This window comes from Coptis chinensis, chromosome 1 (assembly GCF_015680905.1).
Source record: "Coptis chinensis isolate HL-2020 chromosome 1, ASM1568090v1, whole genome shotgun sequence".
NCBI classification, from domain to species: Eukaryota; Viridiplantae; Streptophyta; class Magnoliopsida; order Ranunculales; family Ranunculaceae; genus Coptis; species Coptis chinensis.
In genome coordinates, this window is record NC_141456.1 from 4,867,789 (window position 1) to 4,884,747 (window position 16,959).

General features: G+C 37.1%; 2 protein-coding genes across 2 annotated transcripts; one reads left to right on the forward strand and one right to left on the reverse strand.

Annotated features, from left to right (window-relative positions):
- Positions 1-526: 526 nt before the first annotated feature.
- On the reverse strand, positions 527-2,923 carry LOC147521531 (uncharacterized). Its single transcript, XM_086572216.1, has 3 exons — positions 2,069-2,923; positions 1,164-1,366; positions 527-1,055 (listed from the first exon to the last, which is right to left on the reverse strand). Exons 1-3 carry the CDS (start codon positions 2,778-2,780, stop codon positions 1,047-1,049), a joined length of 924 nt encoding a protein of 307 aa, XP_086428342.1. The 5' UTR covers positions 2,781-2,923; the 3' UTR covers positions 527-1,046.
- A 4,969-nt stretch (positions 2,924-7,892) lies between these two features.
- On the forward strand, positions 7,893-10,430 carry LOC147521532 (RNI-like superfamily protein). Its single transcript, XM_086558995.1, has 2 exons — positions 7,893-8,250; positions 9,140-10,430. Exons 1-2 carry the CDS (start codon positions 8,035-8,037, stop codon positions 10,358-10,360), a joined length of 1,437 nt encoding a protein of 478 aa, XP_086415121.1. The 5' UTR covers positions 7,893-8,034; the 3' UTR covers positions 10,361-10,430.
- Positions 10,431-16,959: the final 6,529 nt, after the last annotated feature.

The window sequence follows — 16,959 nt, forward strand, 5'->3', positions numbered from 1 at the left end:
TTGGGTGTAGGGGTAAATTTATAGTTATAACAAAATTACAGAAGCAAAACAGTCACGAAAATGACCAAGAATCACTTTTTTTTTAAATATAAATCACTATTGCAGCACTTTAGATCAGGGTCAGGATTTTCAAATTAGTAAAAGATTTATATTCGGTTTAATCTTGGTTCTTGGGATTGTTACACCGCCAGTTTTGGTGAAATTGATTTGGTGAGTCCCGAGATTTGTGTCCGATGTGGATGAGTGGTGCGAGATTGCGTAGTGGACTAGTGGGTGGTGTAACAAATCATTTTTTACTGTGTACATAGGGTTTATGTTGTTTTTTTCTTTTGTTGCATACTTGCATGTCCCTCGACCCTCGTCCTATACTGAAGGGCCTGAATATGGCCCAAATGGGTACCAGCTTGACAAAAGCTCATTTTCCCAGTGGGTTTACACTGTCATGACGCTGTATATGAGTCATTATCGTCATATACTCATATCCAAGAACGCCCAACAACATCAGCATTTCTCACTATTGCAGAACTTGAAAATACACCACGTAATTTTTTATTTCCTTTTTCTTTTTTTTTGGTTCATAAAGTTTTACAACAAAGAACTTGTATGCAACAACTTACTGAGAAACAATACTCCCAGCACCTTTTACAAAACATATGTGCTGCATTGAGAACAGGCCCAGATTAATAGATGATTAAGGGCCAACCCATTATCAAGCCATACCTGGTTCTGGATATCAGACGTATAATTTTCAAGCATCCGAACAAGTTTAAGCTGCTTTTGGCTAATACCAATGAGATTGTAGCATTCGCACGAAATTTCCGTCTCAAGCACATTGGCAGCAGTAGTTGAAACTTGGAACCGGAGAACACACTATTCCCAAATCGAGAGTGAAAAATGCAATTAGTAACCTCTTCAACAACCCAACCAAGCCATCCATGCATGCACCTCTAGCTGGTGGATATTGATCACTTATCTTGAGTTGTGGGTAGTCTTGATTCTTTTTGTTGATGGGAGACTTGAAAAGATTCCAGACTGAAGTAATAGGATCATCGGGCCTGTGAAAATTTTAGAAGTGTAAATAGGGGAGGCAAGTATATGATGGTTCAAGCAAGGAAGCAAACCAGTAGATAAGCATGAATCCATCCACAAAAGCAATGATGTACCTCCAACATGGATGAAGACGGTGAATCTGGGAGTGATGGACGAGAAGATGTCATCTCACGATCTAAAGCAGAAAGTGTTAGTTTCCACCCTGGACCAGTCTTGGCAGTAGACATAATCCATGGGCAGAAATGTCTGTGCTGCCTGATTGGATCAAACTCCATGCCTTGGTCCGATTGCGCCAACTTTAGATCATTTACTGCAACTGCAAAAGAGGCATATTTGTCACCCCTTCCGTACCAGTCATTATGAATCAGGGGAAAAAAATAGAAAAAAAGAATAGAGAGAATTTTGCAATGGCTTCAGCACCAAAACAAATAACACTAAGTGCAACACCATTATGCCACATGTAACTCTAAAAGTCACCATGAAAAGATAGTCTATCAGTTTAAAGCACTAAGGAGATTAACACACTCCTTAACCCGCCCATCCAGCAAATTGAATATGACATCGAGCAAATTGACAAATAACCAATAGCTCCTATATTGAAATTTTTATTAATTCTTTAAAATACCAAATGTGAATTAGCTTAAAATTTAAGAAAAGGAAATTCATTTTCAGCTTAAACAATATTATTTTCATTCTTACCATTATTGCTTACAAATTCTCACAGGACAGGAGCAAAAAATGATTAAACTTCAATTCATTCCAAAACACAAGTTGCTCATCCTATAATAGTAGGTGCCCTTAAGTATATAGGTCATACTATCCATAAACTAGCACATGCATAGATGTGATATATTTTGGTTACAGGTAAATGAAATATACGAATACATAACATGCAGATTTTCCCAAGATTTAACTGGTTAAACGGTATTAAAATGATTAGGGCTAATGTTTGGAATAAGAATGGATGACAATGAATAAGCCAGTAAAACAAAGAAAAAGTTAAAACATTTTGCCTTACCGAGTTCATTGTTTACAGATGAGTGTACTGTGTCCTTAAGGCCCTCTACCTCCTCATCAGTTCCTTCCAAATTTAACGACCGTTGGTGATCAGAACCTTTGTTATCCTTTTCGAGGTTCGTTCGACAGGCCATATTTAGAGTCAAATTCATTTCTGGACTAGATGAAACAGATACAGACTCTCGCCCAGCTTGAGAAGCACTTTCATCCACTTGGTGTGTGGAAATGTCATCTGTAGACATCCTGAAAGAGTTGTTGCTGCTGTGCATCTGGTTCTTGACCATGCCATTAGCATCTGGTGCAGTACCACCATCTTTTTCTGAATAAGTGCAATCATTCACATTTCTAACATGATCACCTTCTTCCAGACATGAATGACTGTTACCTTTAGACATACCAAGCCTCTCATCATCTTTTTCCGGCGTAATCACCACATCTTCTGGTTGAACAATTATGTTGCAAAGCTGATCGTTCTCCCTATGCAATGAATTATGACTGGCCAAATTGCATTCAGCTGTTTCATGGTCCAAGGATGAAACGTTGGGCATTACATTACATCTGTCATCAAATCTAGAAGAAAGATCAGCTCTTAAATGCCGGCTTAAGATGGGAAGAGATACTGTTGCTTTGTAGTTTTGTTTTGCTGGTGAAGGACCCCCAGCTATTGAATTCAAGGTTAAAGATCTTTCCTTGGTTGAAGTAGCAGTTCCCATTGTGCCACTGTTATGACCAACACAATTCTCCTCTCTGCAATCGATTGTCACTGGAGTCCCTGCAATGCGGTTAGCAACATTAGCACCGGAGTTAGTGGATTCAGCTTGACCATTGATTTCCAGAGACTCCACTATTCTGAACCATTCCAAAGGCCGTGGAACTGTAGAGAAAGCTCATAGCCCAACACTGGCTCCACACAGCTTGCAGTCCAGGACAACGGAATTACCATTTTGTTGACTTGACCAGTCCTTGCAGTCAACAGCATACTGTAGTGAACGAGGTTCCCATCGACATAAACTAATGAGCTTTTGTGCCTGCAATAATGCACTCTTAAGTTTGTAAAGGTCATAACTATAAGTCTATAACTCTACAAGGAGCAGTTTGACGAGAATTTACAACTCCAAATGTACAAGTATGATAGACAATGCTTATAAAGAAGGCATGACAAGATAATGTAAACTAAAATGCCACTAAAAAGTTTTTAACAGAAAAAAGATGTACCAAAAAGGAATTTGTTTTCCTATCGCTGTTAGATCATTTAGGGGTAGGTGAGCAGAAATGAACCCACAACCATGGGGTTGCAGTGAAATTTGTCAACCATGAAACCTCGTTATTGTTTTCTCCTTCGTAGCTTTTGCTTCTTCGGTTCTTAGCAACAATCAAGAAACTGAATAAATGGGATGAAATAGGTCATCTATTCTTTTAAGAGAATAAAACTATCGAATGCTCTAAAGAAACAACACAGGGACGGCTTCAGCAGTTCAGCCATACATGGCAATTAGTAAACCTTTTTTAATTTTTTTGGATATTGAAGTAAATATTCAACTCCCTATTATTGTACTAAAGAATCATCCACTCATCCATAATCCTTATAAGGAGAATTTTGTGGTAAATGTTTAGTTATCACCAAGCTTATTTTTCTCAGAGATTCTACGGTGTAAAATTACTAATAATAACAGTAACAAACATGGTTTTAAAAAAATGCCAGAGAATTAGGCCTTGAGGCGCGCCTCGAGCATCATAGATAGAAACTGCACTGAGGCTATAGCCACTTTGTTAAAGCCTTTTTCAGATCTTCTTTTTTGTGTCAAAAACAAAGAAAATAAATTAAAAATGTCTATGTAGATCGTCAGTGTCACAAATGTAAAACTTCAAACCTCAATAAAATTTATGATTGTGTAACTGTGTAAGTAAATGTGTTCATATGACATTGAGGTTTTTACTTATATTTCTCCCTAGATTTTTTCTAGTATTTTATTTTCAAAATTGAGGCTTACGCCTCTTACACCTCGGAGGCTAGCCTCAAGGAGGCCTTCTGCCTTGAGGCTTAAAAGTAGCTAATCTCCTCACAAGATCACCTCTATCCCACGGTCTACACATCGGACGACCTTCCGATAAAGCTGGTACCAAACAACGATTTAAGCCACTCACTACAACAATCTCTCCTCTCAAATCATTAGAATCACTTAATACTGAATTCCCACGTTTTTTATTTCTTAATAAAGATTGGTTTGGTGGTTTTGGGAAACTGAATAGCTTGTGCATTAATGTGTGGAATCTCTTTTCTGAATCCTCTTTTTCCATTTCTTGTTTTTTTTTTTCTCTCTGGGTTTTTATTTGTTTTTCTCTCTTCTTCTTCGTCTTCGAAATCTCAGTTGTAGCCCAACCCAATACAAAAGCCCAATATTAGGCCCAAAATAATTTTAAATGTTTTAAGCCCGAAGATAGAGTGGTACCCGTGATGAAGCAAAGGGCTTTTGGGCATGTCGACCGGATATGGGCTAGGGCTTTTAGTTTTTACTACTTTTTTTGGTTCAATATTGCAATGGAGAGCAACTTTTGTATTTTTCAATTTTTATATAATTTACACTTTTTAATCCTTAGTGAAATAATCCAAGTTTGAAATTCAAAAACCTTATTTTTTTTAAGAGCTATTTTGGCGAGAGACTCTTGCGCACTAGTCCTTACTCCTTATCTCCTTATCGTAACGAGGGACGGAACCCGGTTCGTCGTTACTAATAACCAGTCGGAACCAAATTTATAGTTGTTTTGGTTTTGGTTCGATAATGGGTTTAATTTTTAGTTCTGATAAGATATTGGTTTGGTTTTGGGTTTGCTCTTTCCACCAAACCAATATGAACCGAATCGATAAGATGGTCTTTCAATAATATTTTATAATTAATTTTGTATAGGTTTTATCAATTGTGTGGCTGAAATTATTAGATTTAATTTACAATTTAATTAATTTTATAGTTTTTTTTTTCAATCGGTTTCAGTTTGTAATATATTTTATCCGTTTGGTTTGGTTTAGTTTTGAATACACAATTATCATTAGGTTTTGGAATTTTCAAAATCCGACCCAAATAACTAATCCATTGACAGCCCTAGACTGTTCCCCTTCGATTAAATATTTTTTCCACTATAATCAGAAGAAAACACTGACTGACCATGTTTGATTAAGTTGACTAGTACATCCATTACCTTTAGGCATGAGATTGCATTAATGCTGAATTGCGTCTAAGGTGAGCCTGTGGCAGTTGTGACTTGGGAGGTAACAGAACCTGGGCCGGAGGCACTTTCTTAACTTTCGGCACACACCTACACTGTGATAATAGCATACTTTTCATTCATGATATGTAGTTTCTTAACTTTATACATATATATATATATATCATCAAAATTTAATAGAATAAAGTAAAAAAGAATGATTAAAGCCTTCATTACAGCCGTAATGATTATTTACAATGAATGCAAAAGAAATAAGAAAGCTACTCCTACTGCTACTCCCACCTCCCCATGTTGACACAGAGAGATGGAGAGATATAGAGGGAAAAAGAGAGAGAGAAATGAGGAGAAGGGGTGGGGGACTAGAGAGAGGCGCTATATAGTAAAGATAGAAAGTGACATGTCAGCTTAGGCTTAATAGGCCTGCTAACAATGGGTACTAGAGTGCGTTCGTTTCTCTCTTTTATTATCGACCTTAGTTTTCCTTGGGGGCAGAAGATAATAGAAAAGCAAAGAGATAGTGTGGTCCTAAAGCCAAACACTCCAAAAATCCTTTAACCACTAATCCCCTCTCTGGTGGTCCTTTTGGATGTGTTATGTTTGCATTCACAATTCAGTGCTGAGTAGCCAGTAGTAATTAAAGTAGGTTGTGCAGTAGTACAGTACAGTGCAATCTTCATAGCAAGCAGTAATGTCACATACAAACCCAACACATTCTATCACTCTTTTTATATGCTGTTGGGCTTTAATTCCTTTAAGCCCAGTTCATGTTGGCTCTAACTTGGTCACTCAAATTCCAACAAGTATAGGTGTATGTTGTTTAATTAAGTATCTCCATGAAGCATTGTTTTGTTCTAGTTATTGTAAATTGCAAATGTTAGTTTTTTCCTTAGCCACTGAAAACTAGTTCTGAGTAGTTGAAGGGGCTCAGCCCAATACTAACTCTTGTGTCCAAGTTTCAGAGTCACAAGAAGGTCACATGCTTGTCCTCTTTTTGTCCCTACTCTCTAGTATAAACTACGAAGTATGAGAGAGTACGTTTTACTAAATGAAATCTGAAATACCTCTAAGGTTCCGGAAGTTGAGTAGCTATTCAACTCCCATTTCCATTACTCTCCACTTGGATGGAAGATTATCTAAATCAGTCGCGAGTTTCTGATTTAAACAGTATTATTGTTGAGAAATTGAGATAGTCGAATAATGGAAAAAGTTAAAAAAAAAATACCTCATTAACTGGTAAATACAAAAAAAAATTACGGAATATATATCAAAGAAACCATCAGAAGTACACTAGTTGCGCGCTGTTAATGTATATGGTATATATGATGATTCTAACTGATGTTCTTTAACATGGTTATTGTTACGACCTAAAAAATCCCTAACCTGAAAAATCCCTCTCTCCTCCCCTTCTATTCACTCATCATCTTCTTTTTATACTGCTGACCTATGGGCCTCTTCCTTCAGACCTATGGGCCTCATCTTTCGGACTTATGGGCCTCATAGGCCTAAATAAGGCCATAACAGTTATAAACCAACAAACAGCTGATGAATATGTGGTAGACCGTAGACTTACCAAATTCCATCCAACCATAAAATAAAATTGAGTCACTGTACAGCCTGTACTTGTCATGCACATAACAAATAAAGAGGTGTTGTGGTTTGTTCACATGAGTGTATTGTTATTTATTTGCTTTAACTCATGTATTTTCTCTCGGTTGAATTGTTGTTGTAATCCTCAGAACAAAAGTGATTTATTGTGAAAAAAAAAAAAAAAAAAAAAAAGAGGTGTTGGGTAGCAACATGACTACCTAGAGTAGAAAATCCAAACTATATGTCATTTAAAACCCAACAGCTCAAAAAGAAAGAAACTTAACCAGGAGAAAGGTCAGAATTCAGAAAGGAAGAAAATCTAACTTTGTCCTTGCATGCATTTACATGCATACACTTGCATGGAAATGGTCCCCCTCCTCCTCTAAAGTCTAAACCCTAACTAACTCATACCTTTAGTTAACCCACCGATCTTTATCTCCTTACAAGCACAAACCCCAAGCTTAGTTCCAACTTCCAAGTCCTTTAATATACTTTTGTAATCTTCAAGCATTCTCTGATCTTATTATTGTTCTTGCTATTATTGCTTGTACCTCGACAAGTGTGTAAGTATTTTCTGTGACTGTAAGAACCGCCAGTAACTTTTACCATCAATTGTACTATGTGGTCTTCGATCTTCTTTCCTTTGTTTTTTTTTCTTCTATAAACACTAACAAGGATGTTTATAATCTCACTTCCACCTTGTCCTCATAACTTCTTTTAGAGAACCCGTGAAAATCCAATAATTCACCATTTTCACTTCTTGTCTCCGCACTATCACTTGCATAACAAACTCAAAAAGGACCCCTTTTGAGATCATGTCATGATGTTCTGGTTATTACCTCTCTAGTTCAAACCAGATTTAGATATGTTTAGATATGTTGAGAGTTCTGTTTTCTGTCAATGAAATCCTCTGTTTTCTCTGTTTCCTTTCCTTGCCTTCACCCTTAAAATAGTACCTCAATGGCTCTTAATGTATCCCAATATTCTTCCCAACTGAAATTCCGAAATACTCATTTTCTTTAATCACTTGGAAGAATGCATTCTAGTTATGTTCCTCTGCTATCAAATTCTCTGTTCTGTACTTTCACCAGATTAAATCACTAGCTCATTTAATATAATCTTATCTCCTTCTCTTCCAATCTTTTTGTTTGAGTAGGCATGGAGAAGTTGTGTGTGAAAACACAAGCCTTGTTTCTTACATGCATTCTGTCCCTTTTCTTGAATGTATTCTGCATGAGTGAATCAGAGACAAATTTATCTCTCATGGAGAAATCAGAGAAAGAAGCTTTGTATTCGGTAATTCAGGGTTTTGTAGGGAAGTGGTGGAACGGCTCAGAACTCTATCCTGACCCTTGTGGTTGGACACCAATACAGGTATTCTCTTGTTTTGGATGTTACACGAAGTATTTTTGCTCTCAGTTGCTCTTCATACACATTAACATTGCAGAAAACTGAACATGTTTAGATTCACATAAACAGTTTCATATGTATTTTACTTATGCAACAGTGATGTGATGAACTTACCTAACCTTCTCATATAAGTGCCAAACCTGATATTACATTCTGAAATGAGAAGAAGGGAGACTTTCGTTTGACTTTTAATAAAACAACTTTTGACCATGAAGGATGATTAGTCCTTTTCTTTTATTACTTTTTTCCCTAATCAGATCTCTGAAAACTTACTTTTCTGTATTTTTATAATTTATTCTTTTTAATTCATATTGAGGGATTACATGTTTCGAAAGTAGGGTAAGGCAATTCCCAGCTTTGTAGGAAGTTGAGGGACCTACCATTCATTATTACTTAGCTCTTGCTTTTATTTTCATCAAGGAAAATTTTATCACGAAAACTAAGTATAAGGATTCATTCATATCAGACAACTTAATATGAGCATTTCCATTAAGAGAGTAACATCAGATATAATAACATTTGATTTTTTTATCACAAAAAATGAAGGCATCATAGGCCAATGTTAATGGACTGGAAGACAGGGAGAGCACTTGCTAATGATGAAACTTGTTACTAAATTTTTTACTGTCTTTCCTAGAAGGCTAGAAGTTCACAATACATGTTATAAACATCAGTCTACGAAATTTTGCAATATATCTGTTAGAGTTATTGTAAGCCGTCTTTTTTTTCTCTCTCAACTTTCTTCTTGATTAGCTATAATAAAATTTCACTATATCCTTTTGTTGTGTTAATTCCTGACAGACTTTACTATAATATGATTTTTCTAAGAACGGTTGTTTTTATTTGTATGCAGGGAGTATCTTGTGATCTCTTTGACGGTTTCTGGTATGTTACAGACTTGAACGTCGGGCTAATTCAGGACAACTCTCTTCGGTGCGCACCAAATGCTGAATTTAGAAGACATCTCTTTGAGTTTAAGCACCTACAGACCTTATCCTTTATCAACTGCTTCATCGATCCTCACCAACATGCTGTCACCATCCCTACCGATAACTGGGAGAAACTTGCTGGAAGCCTAGTATCCTTAGAGTTCAGATCGAATCCTGGTCTTATTGGACAGATTCCACCAAGTTTCGGTAGCCTTACAAGACTGCAATCTTTAGTACTCCTAGAAAACAGACTAAGTGGTGAACTGCCTGCTACTCTTGGAAGTATAGCTCGTGTAAGGCGAATTGTACTTGCTGGGAACATGTTTACTGGTCAAATTCCGGCAAGTTTAGGTGGGTTAACTGGGCTCTTAATATTTGATTCAAGTAGGAATTTTCTAACTGGGTCATTGCCATCGACTTTTGGAGGGTTGACTTCACTCCTTAAGCTTGATTTGAGTAATAATCTCTTGGATGGAATGCTACCTAGTGGACTTGGCAAACTGAAAAATCTCACTCTATTAGACCTTAGAAACAACAATCTATCAGGTGGTTTGACCAAGTCACTTCAAGAGATGGTTTCCTTGGAAGAACTAGTCTTGTCTAATAATCCATTAGGTGGAGATTTAATGGGCATTGAGTGGGAGAATCTGCAAAACTTGATTAGTTTGGATCTTTCTTATAATGGTTTGATAGGAGGTATTCCAGAAAAAATGACAGTGCTCAGTAAATTGAGATTTTTGGGTCTGAACCACAACATCCTCTCTGGCATTATATCTCCAAAACTTGCAGCTTTGCCTAGTCTTGGTGCTCTTTACTTGCATGGAAATAATCTAACAGGGAAACTTGAATTCTCTGAATGGTTTTATGGAAAGATGGGAAGGCGTTTTGGTGCTTGGAGCAACCCAAATCTTTGTTACCCTGTGGAATTAATACCAACTGGTCATGTTCCTTTTGGAGTAAAACCATGTCAGCAAGAAGTTACGCTTTTGGAAGCAGATTCAAAAACTAAGCTAAGTGATGTGAACTCAGATTTAAATGCAAGCTTTTCGGTCTCATTGGGATATTCAAACTATGGTGTTGATGGCTCTTGGGCTTTTATAGTAAGGGGGATGGTGGTTCTTCTTCTTCTGATTTACATCCTATAAAGTTCAAGTTTATAAGTGTATGGCATGATAGGTATCTAATATTCTAATAACAATCTCATTTACGATGTTATTGTTGTGCTACGGAAGCGATAACAACTACAAATGGCGATAACAACAACGTACAACAATTTGAGAGGAGTGGTGAATCACAACCAACCAAAGCAAACAAAGTATCAACTATGCAAGAAATAACCAACCAAGTAGTAGAGGCATAAAGATTTAAGTAATCCACAACCAAATGAGAAGTTTCAAATTAAGATAATCAAATAGTGTTACACACTCACCTTGTTCAATAGAACACCCAAAGTCTCCTTTTAGAAGAACTCACAAATCTCTAATCACTCTTTGGTTAAAACCCTAACTTTGTTTATATAGTGTAGCTGAAATTTCAGAGGAATATGAAATTTTGACTCATTTCGGCATATGGCTACCAAAAGCCCATTAGGCCTATCATCCCAACAATTCTCCACCTCGGCAATAATTTCTCAAATTCGAGCCGACCAATCCAATCCGCTACACCAAACCAAAACAAACAAATGTCTCGAAGAACCAAGCAAATGTCCAGAAGGACCAACAACAACTGCACTACATAATGGTTGCCTACGTACCCTCTAAATGGGATCAAGCCAATCGTAGTTCACATATGCTCATAAGAGCCAAATCATCTCAAATGAAGGATACGAATCAAGTCCAAGCAATGGTGGAACTTGACTCCATAAACCACTTTGGTTAACATATCAGTGGGGTTCTCCTTGGTGTCTATCTTAGTAAGTAAGATACCACCATCTTCCAAAATCTCTCTGACAAAGTGAAACCGCACATCAATGTGCTTCGTTCGGGCATGATGAACTTGGTTCTTGGCCAAATATATAGCACTCATGCTATCACAATGAATCTTAAGCCGATCCTGCAAAATTTCCAAATCATCCAACAAACCTTGCAACCAAATAACCTCTTTCATAGCCTCAGTCACTGTCATATATTTTGCCTCTGTCGTAGACAATGCAACCATAGACTGTAAAGTAGACATCCAACTCACTAGAGCACCAACTAAAGTAAATACATACCCAGTAGTGGACCAACACTTATCCAAATCACTTGCATAGTCAGAGTCCACATAACCCACACAAAGCTGACTAGTATCCCTCTCAATTTCAAACTTCAAACCAACATCTACAGTACCAAGAATGTACCGTAAAATCCATTTCACAGCTTGCCAATTTTTCTTCCCAGGATTGTGCATATACCTACTAACAACACTAATAGCTTGTGAAATGTCCGGCCTAGTACATACCATCGCATACATCAAACTACCAACAACACTAGCATATGGAACATGAGTTATGCACTCACGTTCCTCATCGGAACTCGAAAACATAGTAGCACTAAGTTTAAAAAGAGGGACAAGAGGAGTACTCGATCACAGACTTAGTGTTCCCATCAATACTAAACTTCTATAGTACCTTCTTCAAATATGTCTTTTGAGACAATCAAACTCTGCCCTTTGCTCTATCTCTCTGAATCTCCATGCCAAGAATCTTCTTAGCTTCACCCAAGTCCTTCATCTCAAACTCTAAGGACAAAAGCTGTTTCAACTCATCAATCTCAATCTTGCTTATTGAGGCTATAAGCATATCATCAACATACAAGAGCAAGTAGATGAAAGAACCATCATGTAGTTTGTGAAAGTAGACACAATGATCATAATGACTTCTTGTGTACTTAAGCCATAGCATAAACCGATCAAACCGCTTGTACCACTGCCTAGGAGACTATTTTAAACCATATAACGATTTTTTCAGTTTACAAACCAACTCCCATTTCCTGCAACTTTAAATCCACTCGACTGAGTCATATAGATCTCTTCTTCTAAATCACCATGTAAAAAAGCAGTTTTTACATCGAGCTGGCTAGCTCTAAATCATACTGAGCTACCAAGGCCAAAAGGATGTGTATGGAGGAGTGCTTCATAAACGGAGAAAACACCTCATTATAATCAAGCCCCTCCCTTTGAGCATAGCATTTAGCTATCCATCTTGCCTTGTAATGTAACTCATCACTTACAGATCTTTCTTTCAATGCAAACACCCATTTCCCGCCAATCACCTTCTTACCTTTAGGAAACTTTACAAGCACCCAAGTATCATTCTTATGAAGAGATTGCATCTCCTCATCTATAGCTGTCTTCCACATTTCTGACTGCGAGCACTGGATTGCTCCATAATATGAGGAAGGAGCATCTTCATCAAGGCTTTCAATAACGGAAAGTGCATAGGTAACATAATCGTTTAGCCAATACAATGGGGAACATTCCTCTTAGATTTATCAGTTGCAATAGGCTCATGAACCAGAGCCAAAGGACCAACATTAATTTGCTCCTCTAATGGAGCCACATTCTCTGCATCATCATCTGTTCCATCACCTGTATTCACTACTTCTGTGTCTTCAACTAGAACATTAACTGACTGACTATCCATGGTTGCCAATCTACTAGATACAGAATCATCTCCACCTGCTGCAATACCTCTTTGGCCATACTTGTAGGAACCGTTATTTCAGAATGACTATTTCTACAAACCGCGAACACCACGCGTAGCGGAATTAATGGGTGTCCACGATTTGTGATTGGAAACATACCTTTGAATCCGATTTAGATATCCCAAGCTTTATCAAATCCGAAATCAACAATCAACCACTTGATCTTTTGTTATATTCCTTTATAACAGATTGGACGTTGTGGGGGCAACGATCTACCAATCCCCTTCTTTCTCTCTCAAGATCAGAAACCAATTCAGATCTACTTTTCTTGCCTCTTTTTCTAATCCAGTGTAAATTTTGGCCAAAGAGAAAGAGTATTCTATTTATAGGCTACAACAGGAACCATGAGGAGAAATTAGGGTTGAGCCTCCTGATGGGCTTGGGCATCCCATGTTTGCCCCGAACACACGGCCCAAGTCCGTCAACAAATGACTTATTCCACTAAAGGCCATTGTTGCACTACCACCCTAATCCCAAATTATGTGTCAGCGTTTATGGGCTCCATATTATATGCTCGTTGATCTTCCCGTGTTTAAGATATCGAATGTCCGTTGATTAAGTCAAGTTACTGACAACTACATTTATCAACTTCTTATGTCCTTGAGTAGTACCACTCAACCTCATTGTCATGTCGAAATAAATCCACCTGCAGGGTTTACATGACAATCTTTTTGAGCTCCTCAAGGGGACATCATTAACCCGACTTCTTGGGGGACACGGATTCCTTCTATAATCAACAACACACCTTACATACAATGTCATTACCCAATCCATCAAGTTTGTTGATTCACATATGAACCTCACTCATTAATGATTTAAAGCAATGTATAATGCATGTAAGTGCCCGTTATTATATCCGGATTAGAAGGACAAACATCCATAATAACAAAGGCATTTGTTCTCTTATATAGTCAGTATAAGGAGAAACAACCTCACTTGGTCATGTTCAATACACACAAAGTGTACTAGTGTAATCCTATAGTCAAGATAGACTAATACCATATTATACTACAACCGTACTAATAGTTTGTCCAAAACCATCTAGGTTGTGAACGATTACTTATACTTTATAAGGTACTAATGATATGATATTCTATATGTTCACACCATATCATCTACAACATAAAGTATTAGACTCATGCATATAACTAATAACATATATAATATGCATAACATTTGCCCATATAATTTTCATTCAAAATATAAAGAATTAGAGTTAATACAAAAGTAATGTTTTTAATATATAACCCTATCAATACTCTCCACCTATTGAGAGTCAGTAGACTTCAACATAAAAGCCTCATCAAATGTCACATCTCTGCTCAAGACAAACTTCTTATCTTGCGGATCCGATCCCATAACTTATAGCCTTTAACTCCACCTTTCAGACCCACAAAGATAGCTTTCTTTGCTCTAGGATCCAACTTGCTCTCTTTGACATGAAAGTAAGCAGGACACCCAAACACACGAAGGGAATCATAATCTTGAGCAGGTTTACCAGACCAAACCTCCATAGGAGTTTTACCTCCAATTGCAGACGAATGAAACATGTTAACAAGGTAGCATGCATAAGTCAAAGCCTCAGCCCAAAATGTTTTGCCTAATCCAGCAGTGGACAACATATACACTGTACCTTCTCCATATATTAGAGATTCATGCGCTCAGCTACCCCATTCTGTTGCGGCGTATCTTTCACTGTAAAGTGTCTCTCTATTCCCTAATCCTGACGTACTTGCAAGAATGGATCACTCATGTATTCACCACCATTATCAGTACGAAGTCTTTTGATCTTTTTGCCAGTCTGAGTTTCAATCAACTTCTTCCACTTCACGAAGATATCTAGGACTTCATCATTGTTTCTCATGGTATATAAACGCCTAGAATAATCATCAACAAAGGTCACATAATAATGTTTGTTCCCTCCAAGAGATGCATTCCCAGAAGGACCCCAAACATTCGAATGAACATAATCAAGGGTTCCACGCATACGGTGGATAGTGGTGCCAAACTTCACCCTTGTCTGTTTGCCTAGAACATAATGTTCACAAAAATCTAGCTTACATGTCTTAGCACCTTTCAACAGTCCCTGCCTCACTAATGCTTGCAAAGACTTCTCACCAGCATGTGCAAGACACATATGCCATAATCTGGTGGTCTCCTTAGCAACTACCTCTGAATGCTCAGTAACAGCTACTTCCCCAGTAATTGTACTACCCTTCAAATAGTACAAGTTATTCCGCCGTATGCTTTTCATGAAAGTCATTGCTCCCGAGACTAACTTCATAACACCATTTGCAATAGCTACCTTGTAGCCCTTAGCCTCTAAAAAACCAACAGAGATAAGATTCTTCTTTAATGTGGGAATATATCTAACATCCTCCAATTCCCAAACCATTCCATTATACATCTTGAGACGAATATTACCTGGTGTTCACCTTTTGCGTAAGTTAGAGATTTGATTCTCTAATTTGCCAAAGTGCGAATACAAAGATTTTTCCTTACTCACGATATTCGAGTGTATAGCTTTGAGTAGGGATTTCGAACCATCCTAAGTCTAAGACAACTTACAACTTGTTTTTGCTCTTTTAGGGAACTAGTGAGTAATTTTTAAGCTATGGTTGAATTGATACTAACTACTTGGTTTCTTTTAATGCAAAAAATAAAAACTTTAAGTTACGTAAACATGCAACTAAAACAAAGATAAAAATTGACTTCTAGATAGGTATGGAGAGTTAGTTCTTCTCATGTGAAGATAACCTCTATTGTATGATTTTAGGTTCTTGCATCTTAACCTTCCTAGAACTCATAGACAAGTCCTAATAAAGATTCACTTGATCCCTAACACTATGACTCATCTCTAAGATCATATTGCTAGTATGTAGAACAAAATGAAATGATTTATCTCTAAGATCATCACCTTGATTCCTAACTAGACTCTACACCAACTACCATTTTGGGATAGGATGTAGGTCTAGTTGTTCTTCCTAAACAACTTACTAAAATCACATCACAAAGGTTATCTCTCACATGAGCATCATTAACCCCCACAAAGGGAAGGTTTTAGCTCATGATCCTAGGGATATAAATGAAAGAAGCAAATAGATATGTAAATGGAAAATAAGAAGAAGAATAATAATAAAGAAACTCACTTGCATTAAGAAGTTTAGATTTTTTTTTGTAGAACAAGAACACAAAAAGTTCTACCATTAAAACTATTACAAGCTTTTTCATAAAAACTCAAAACTAAAACTAAAACTACTACTACTCCTACTCCTACTAAGGAACTAAAAAAAATAATGCATGATAAAGGAAAAGAAGTCAAGGGAGTAAATGGAGTGCATCCCTCCTTGTTTTGTTTTTTTCCTTCCTTTTAGAATTTCCCCCCTCATCCCACGTGAAAACACACACACACACATTTAATTTACTTTTATCCACCATATTAAAACAAAGTGACATCTTATTTTTTTTTTACTATTAACACCTAATATTATTAATTACATGCAAGGTGTCAACTTTGCACCAATAATTTGGTACTTTTGTCTTGACATGCTCCATGATTGATGACTCATTTGGTACTTTTGTCTTGACATGCTCCATGATTGATAACTCATCTCTTCTTGTGGGCCCGAAAAGTGGGTCCATATGTTATTTCCATTGGTGGGTCCGGACGTCGATTTCTGTAATTTCTAGCCTAAAGTAGAGCTAGTCGTGCTGATCATTCGGGCAGTTTACTTGCTGAAATCGGAGTCCAGGTTAACGAGATATGAGCTCCGAAAGTTTACGTTTTTCTTTACATAGTCCCGTTCTGACTCAATTCTATCATGTTTGAGTCCCCGGCTTTGATCCGTCTTTGTTTAGCTTCACATGGCTGATTTAGAAGAATTCATATATACATCGTTCCCCGTGCTTTAACGCAGGTTTAACCAATATTTTCATGTTTACTGCGAAGACTTGCAAAAGTATGAAAATATATTTATTTCATGATTATTAAACACATAATTAACCAAATTTATATATCTCAATGGGGTTTAATATTACAGTTTTGGGTGCTTATCATTACC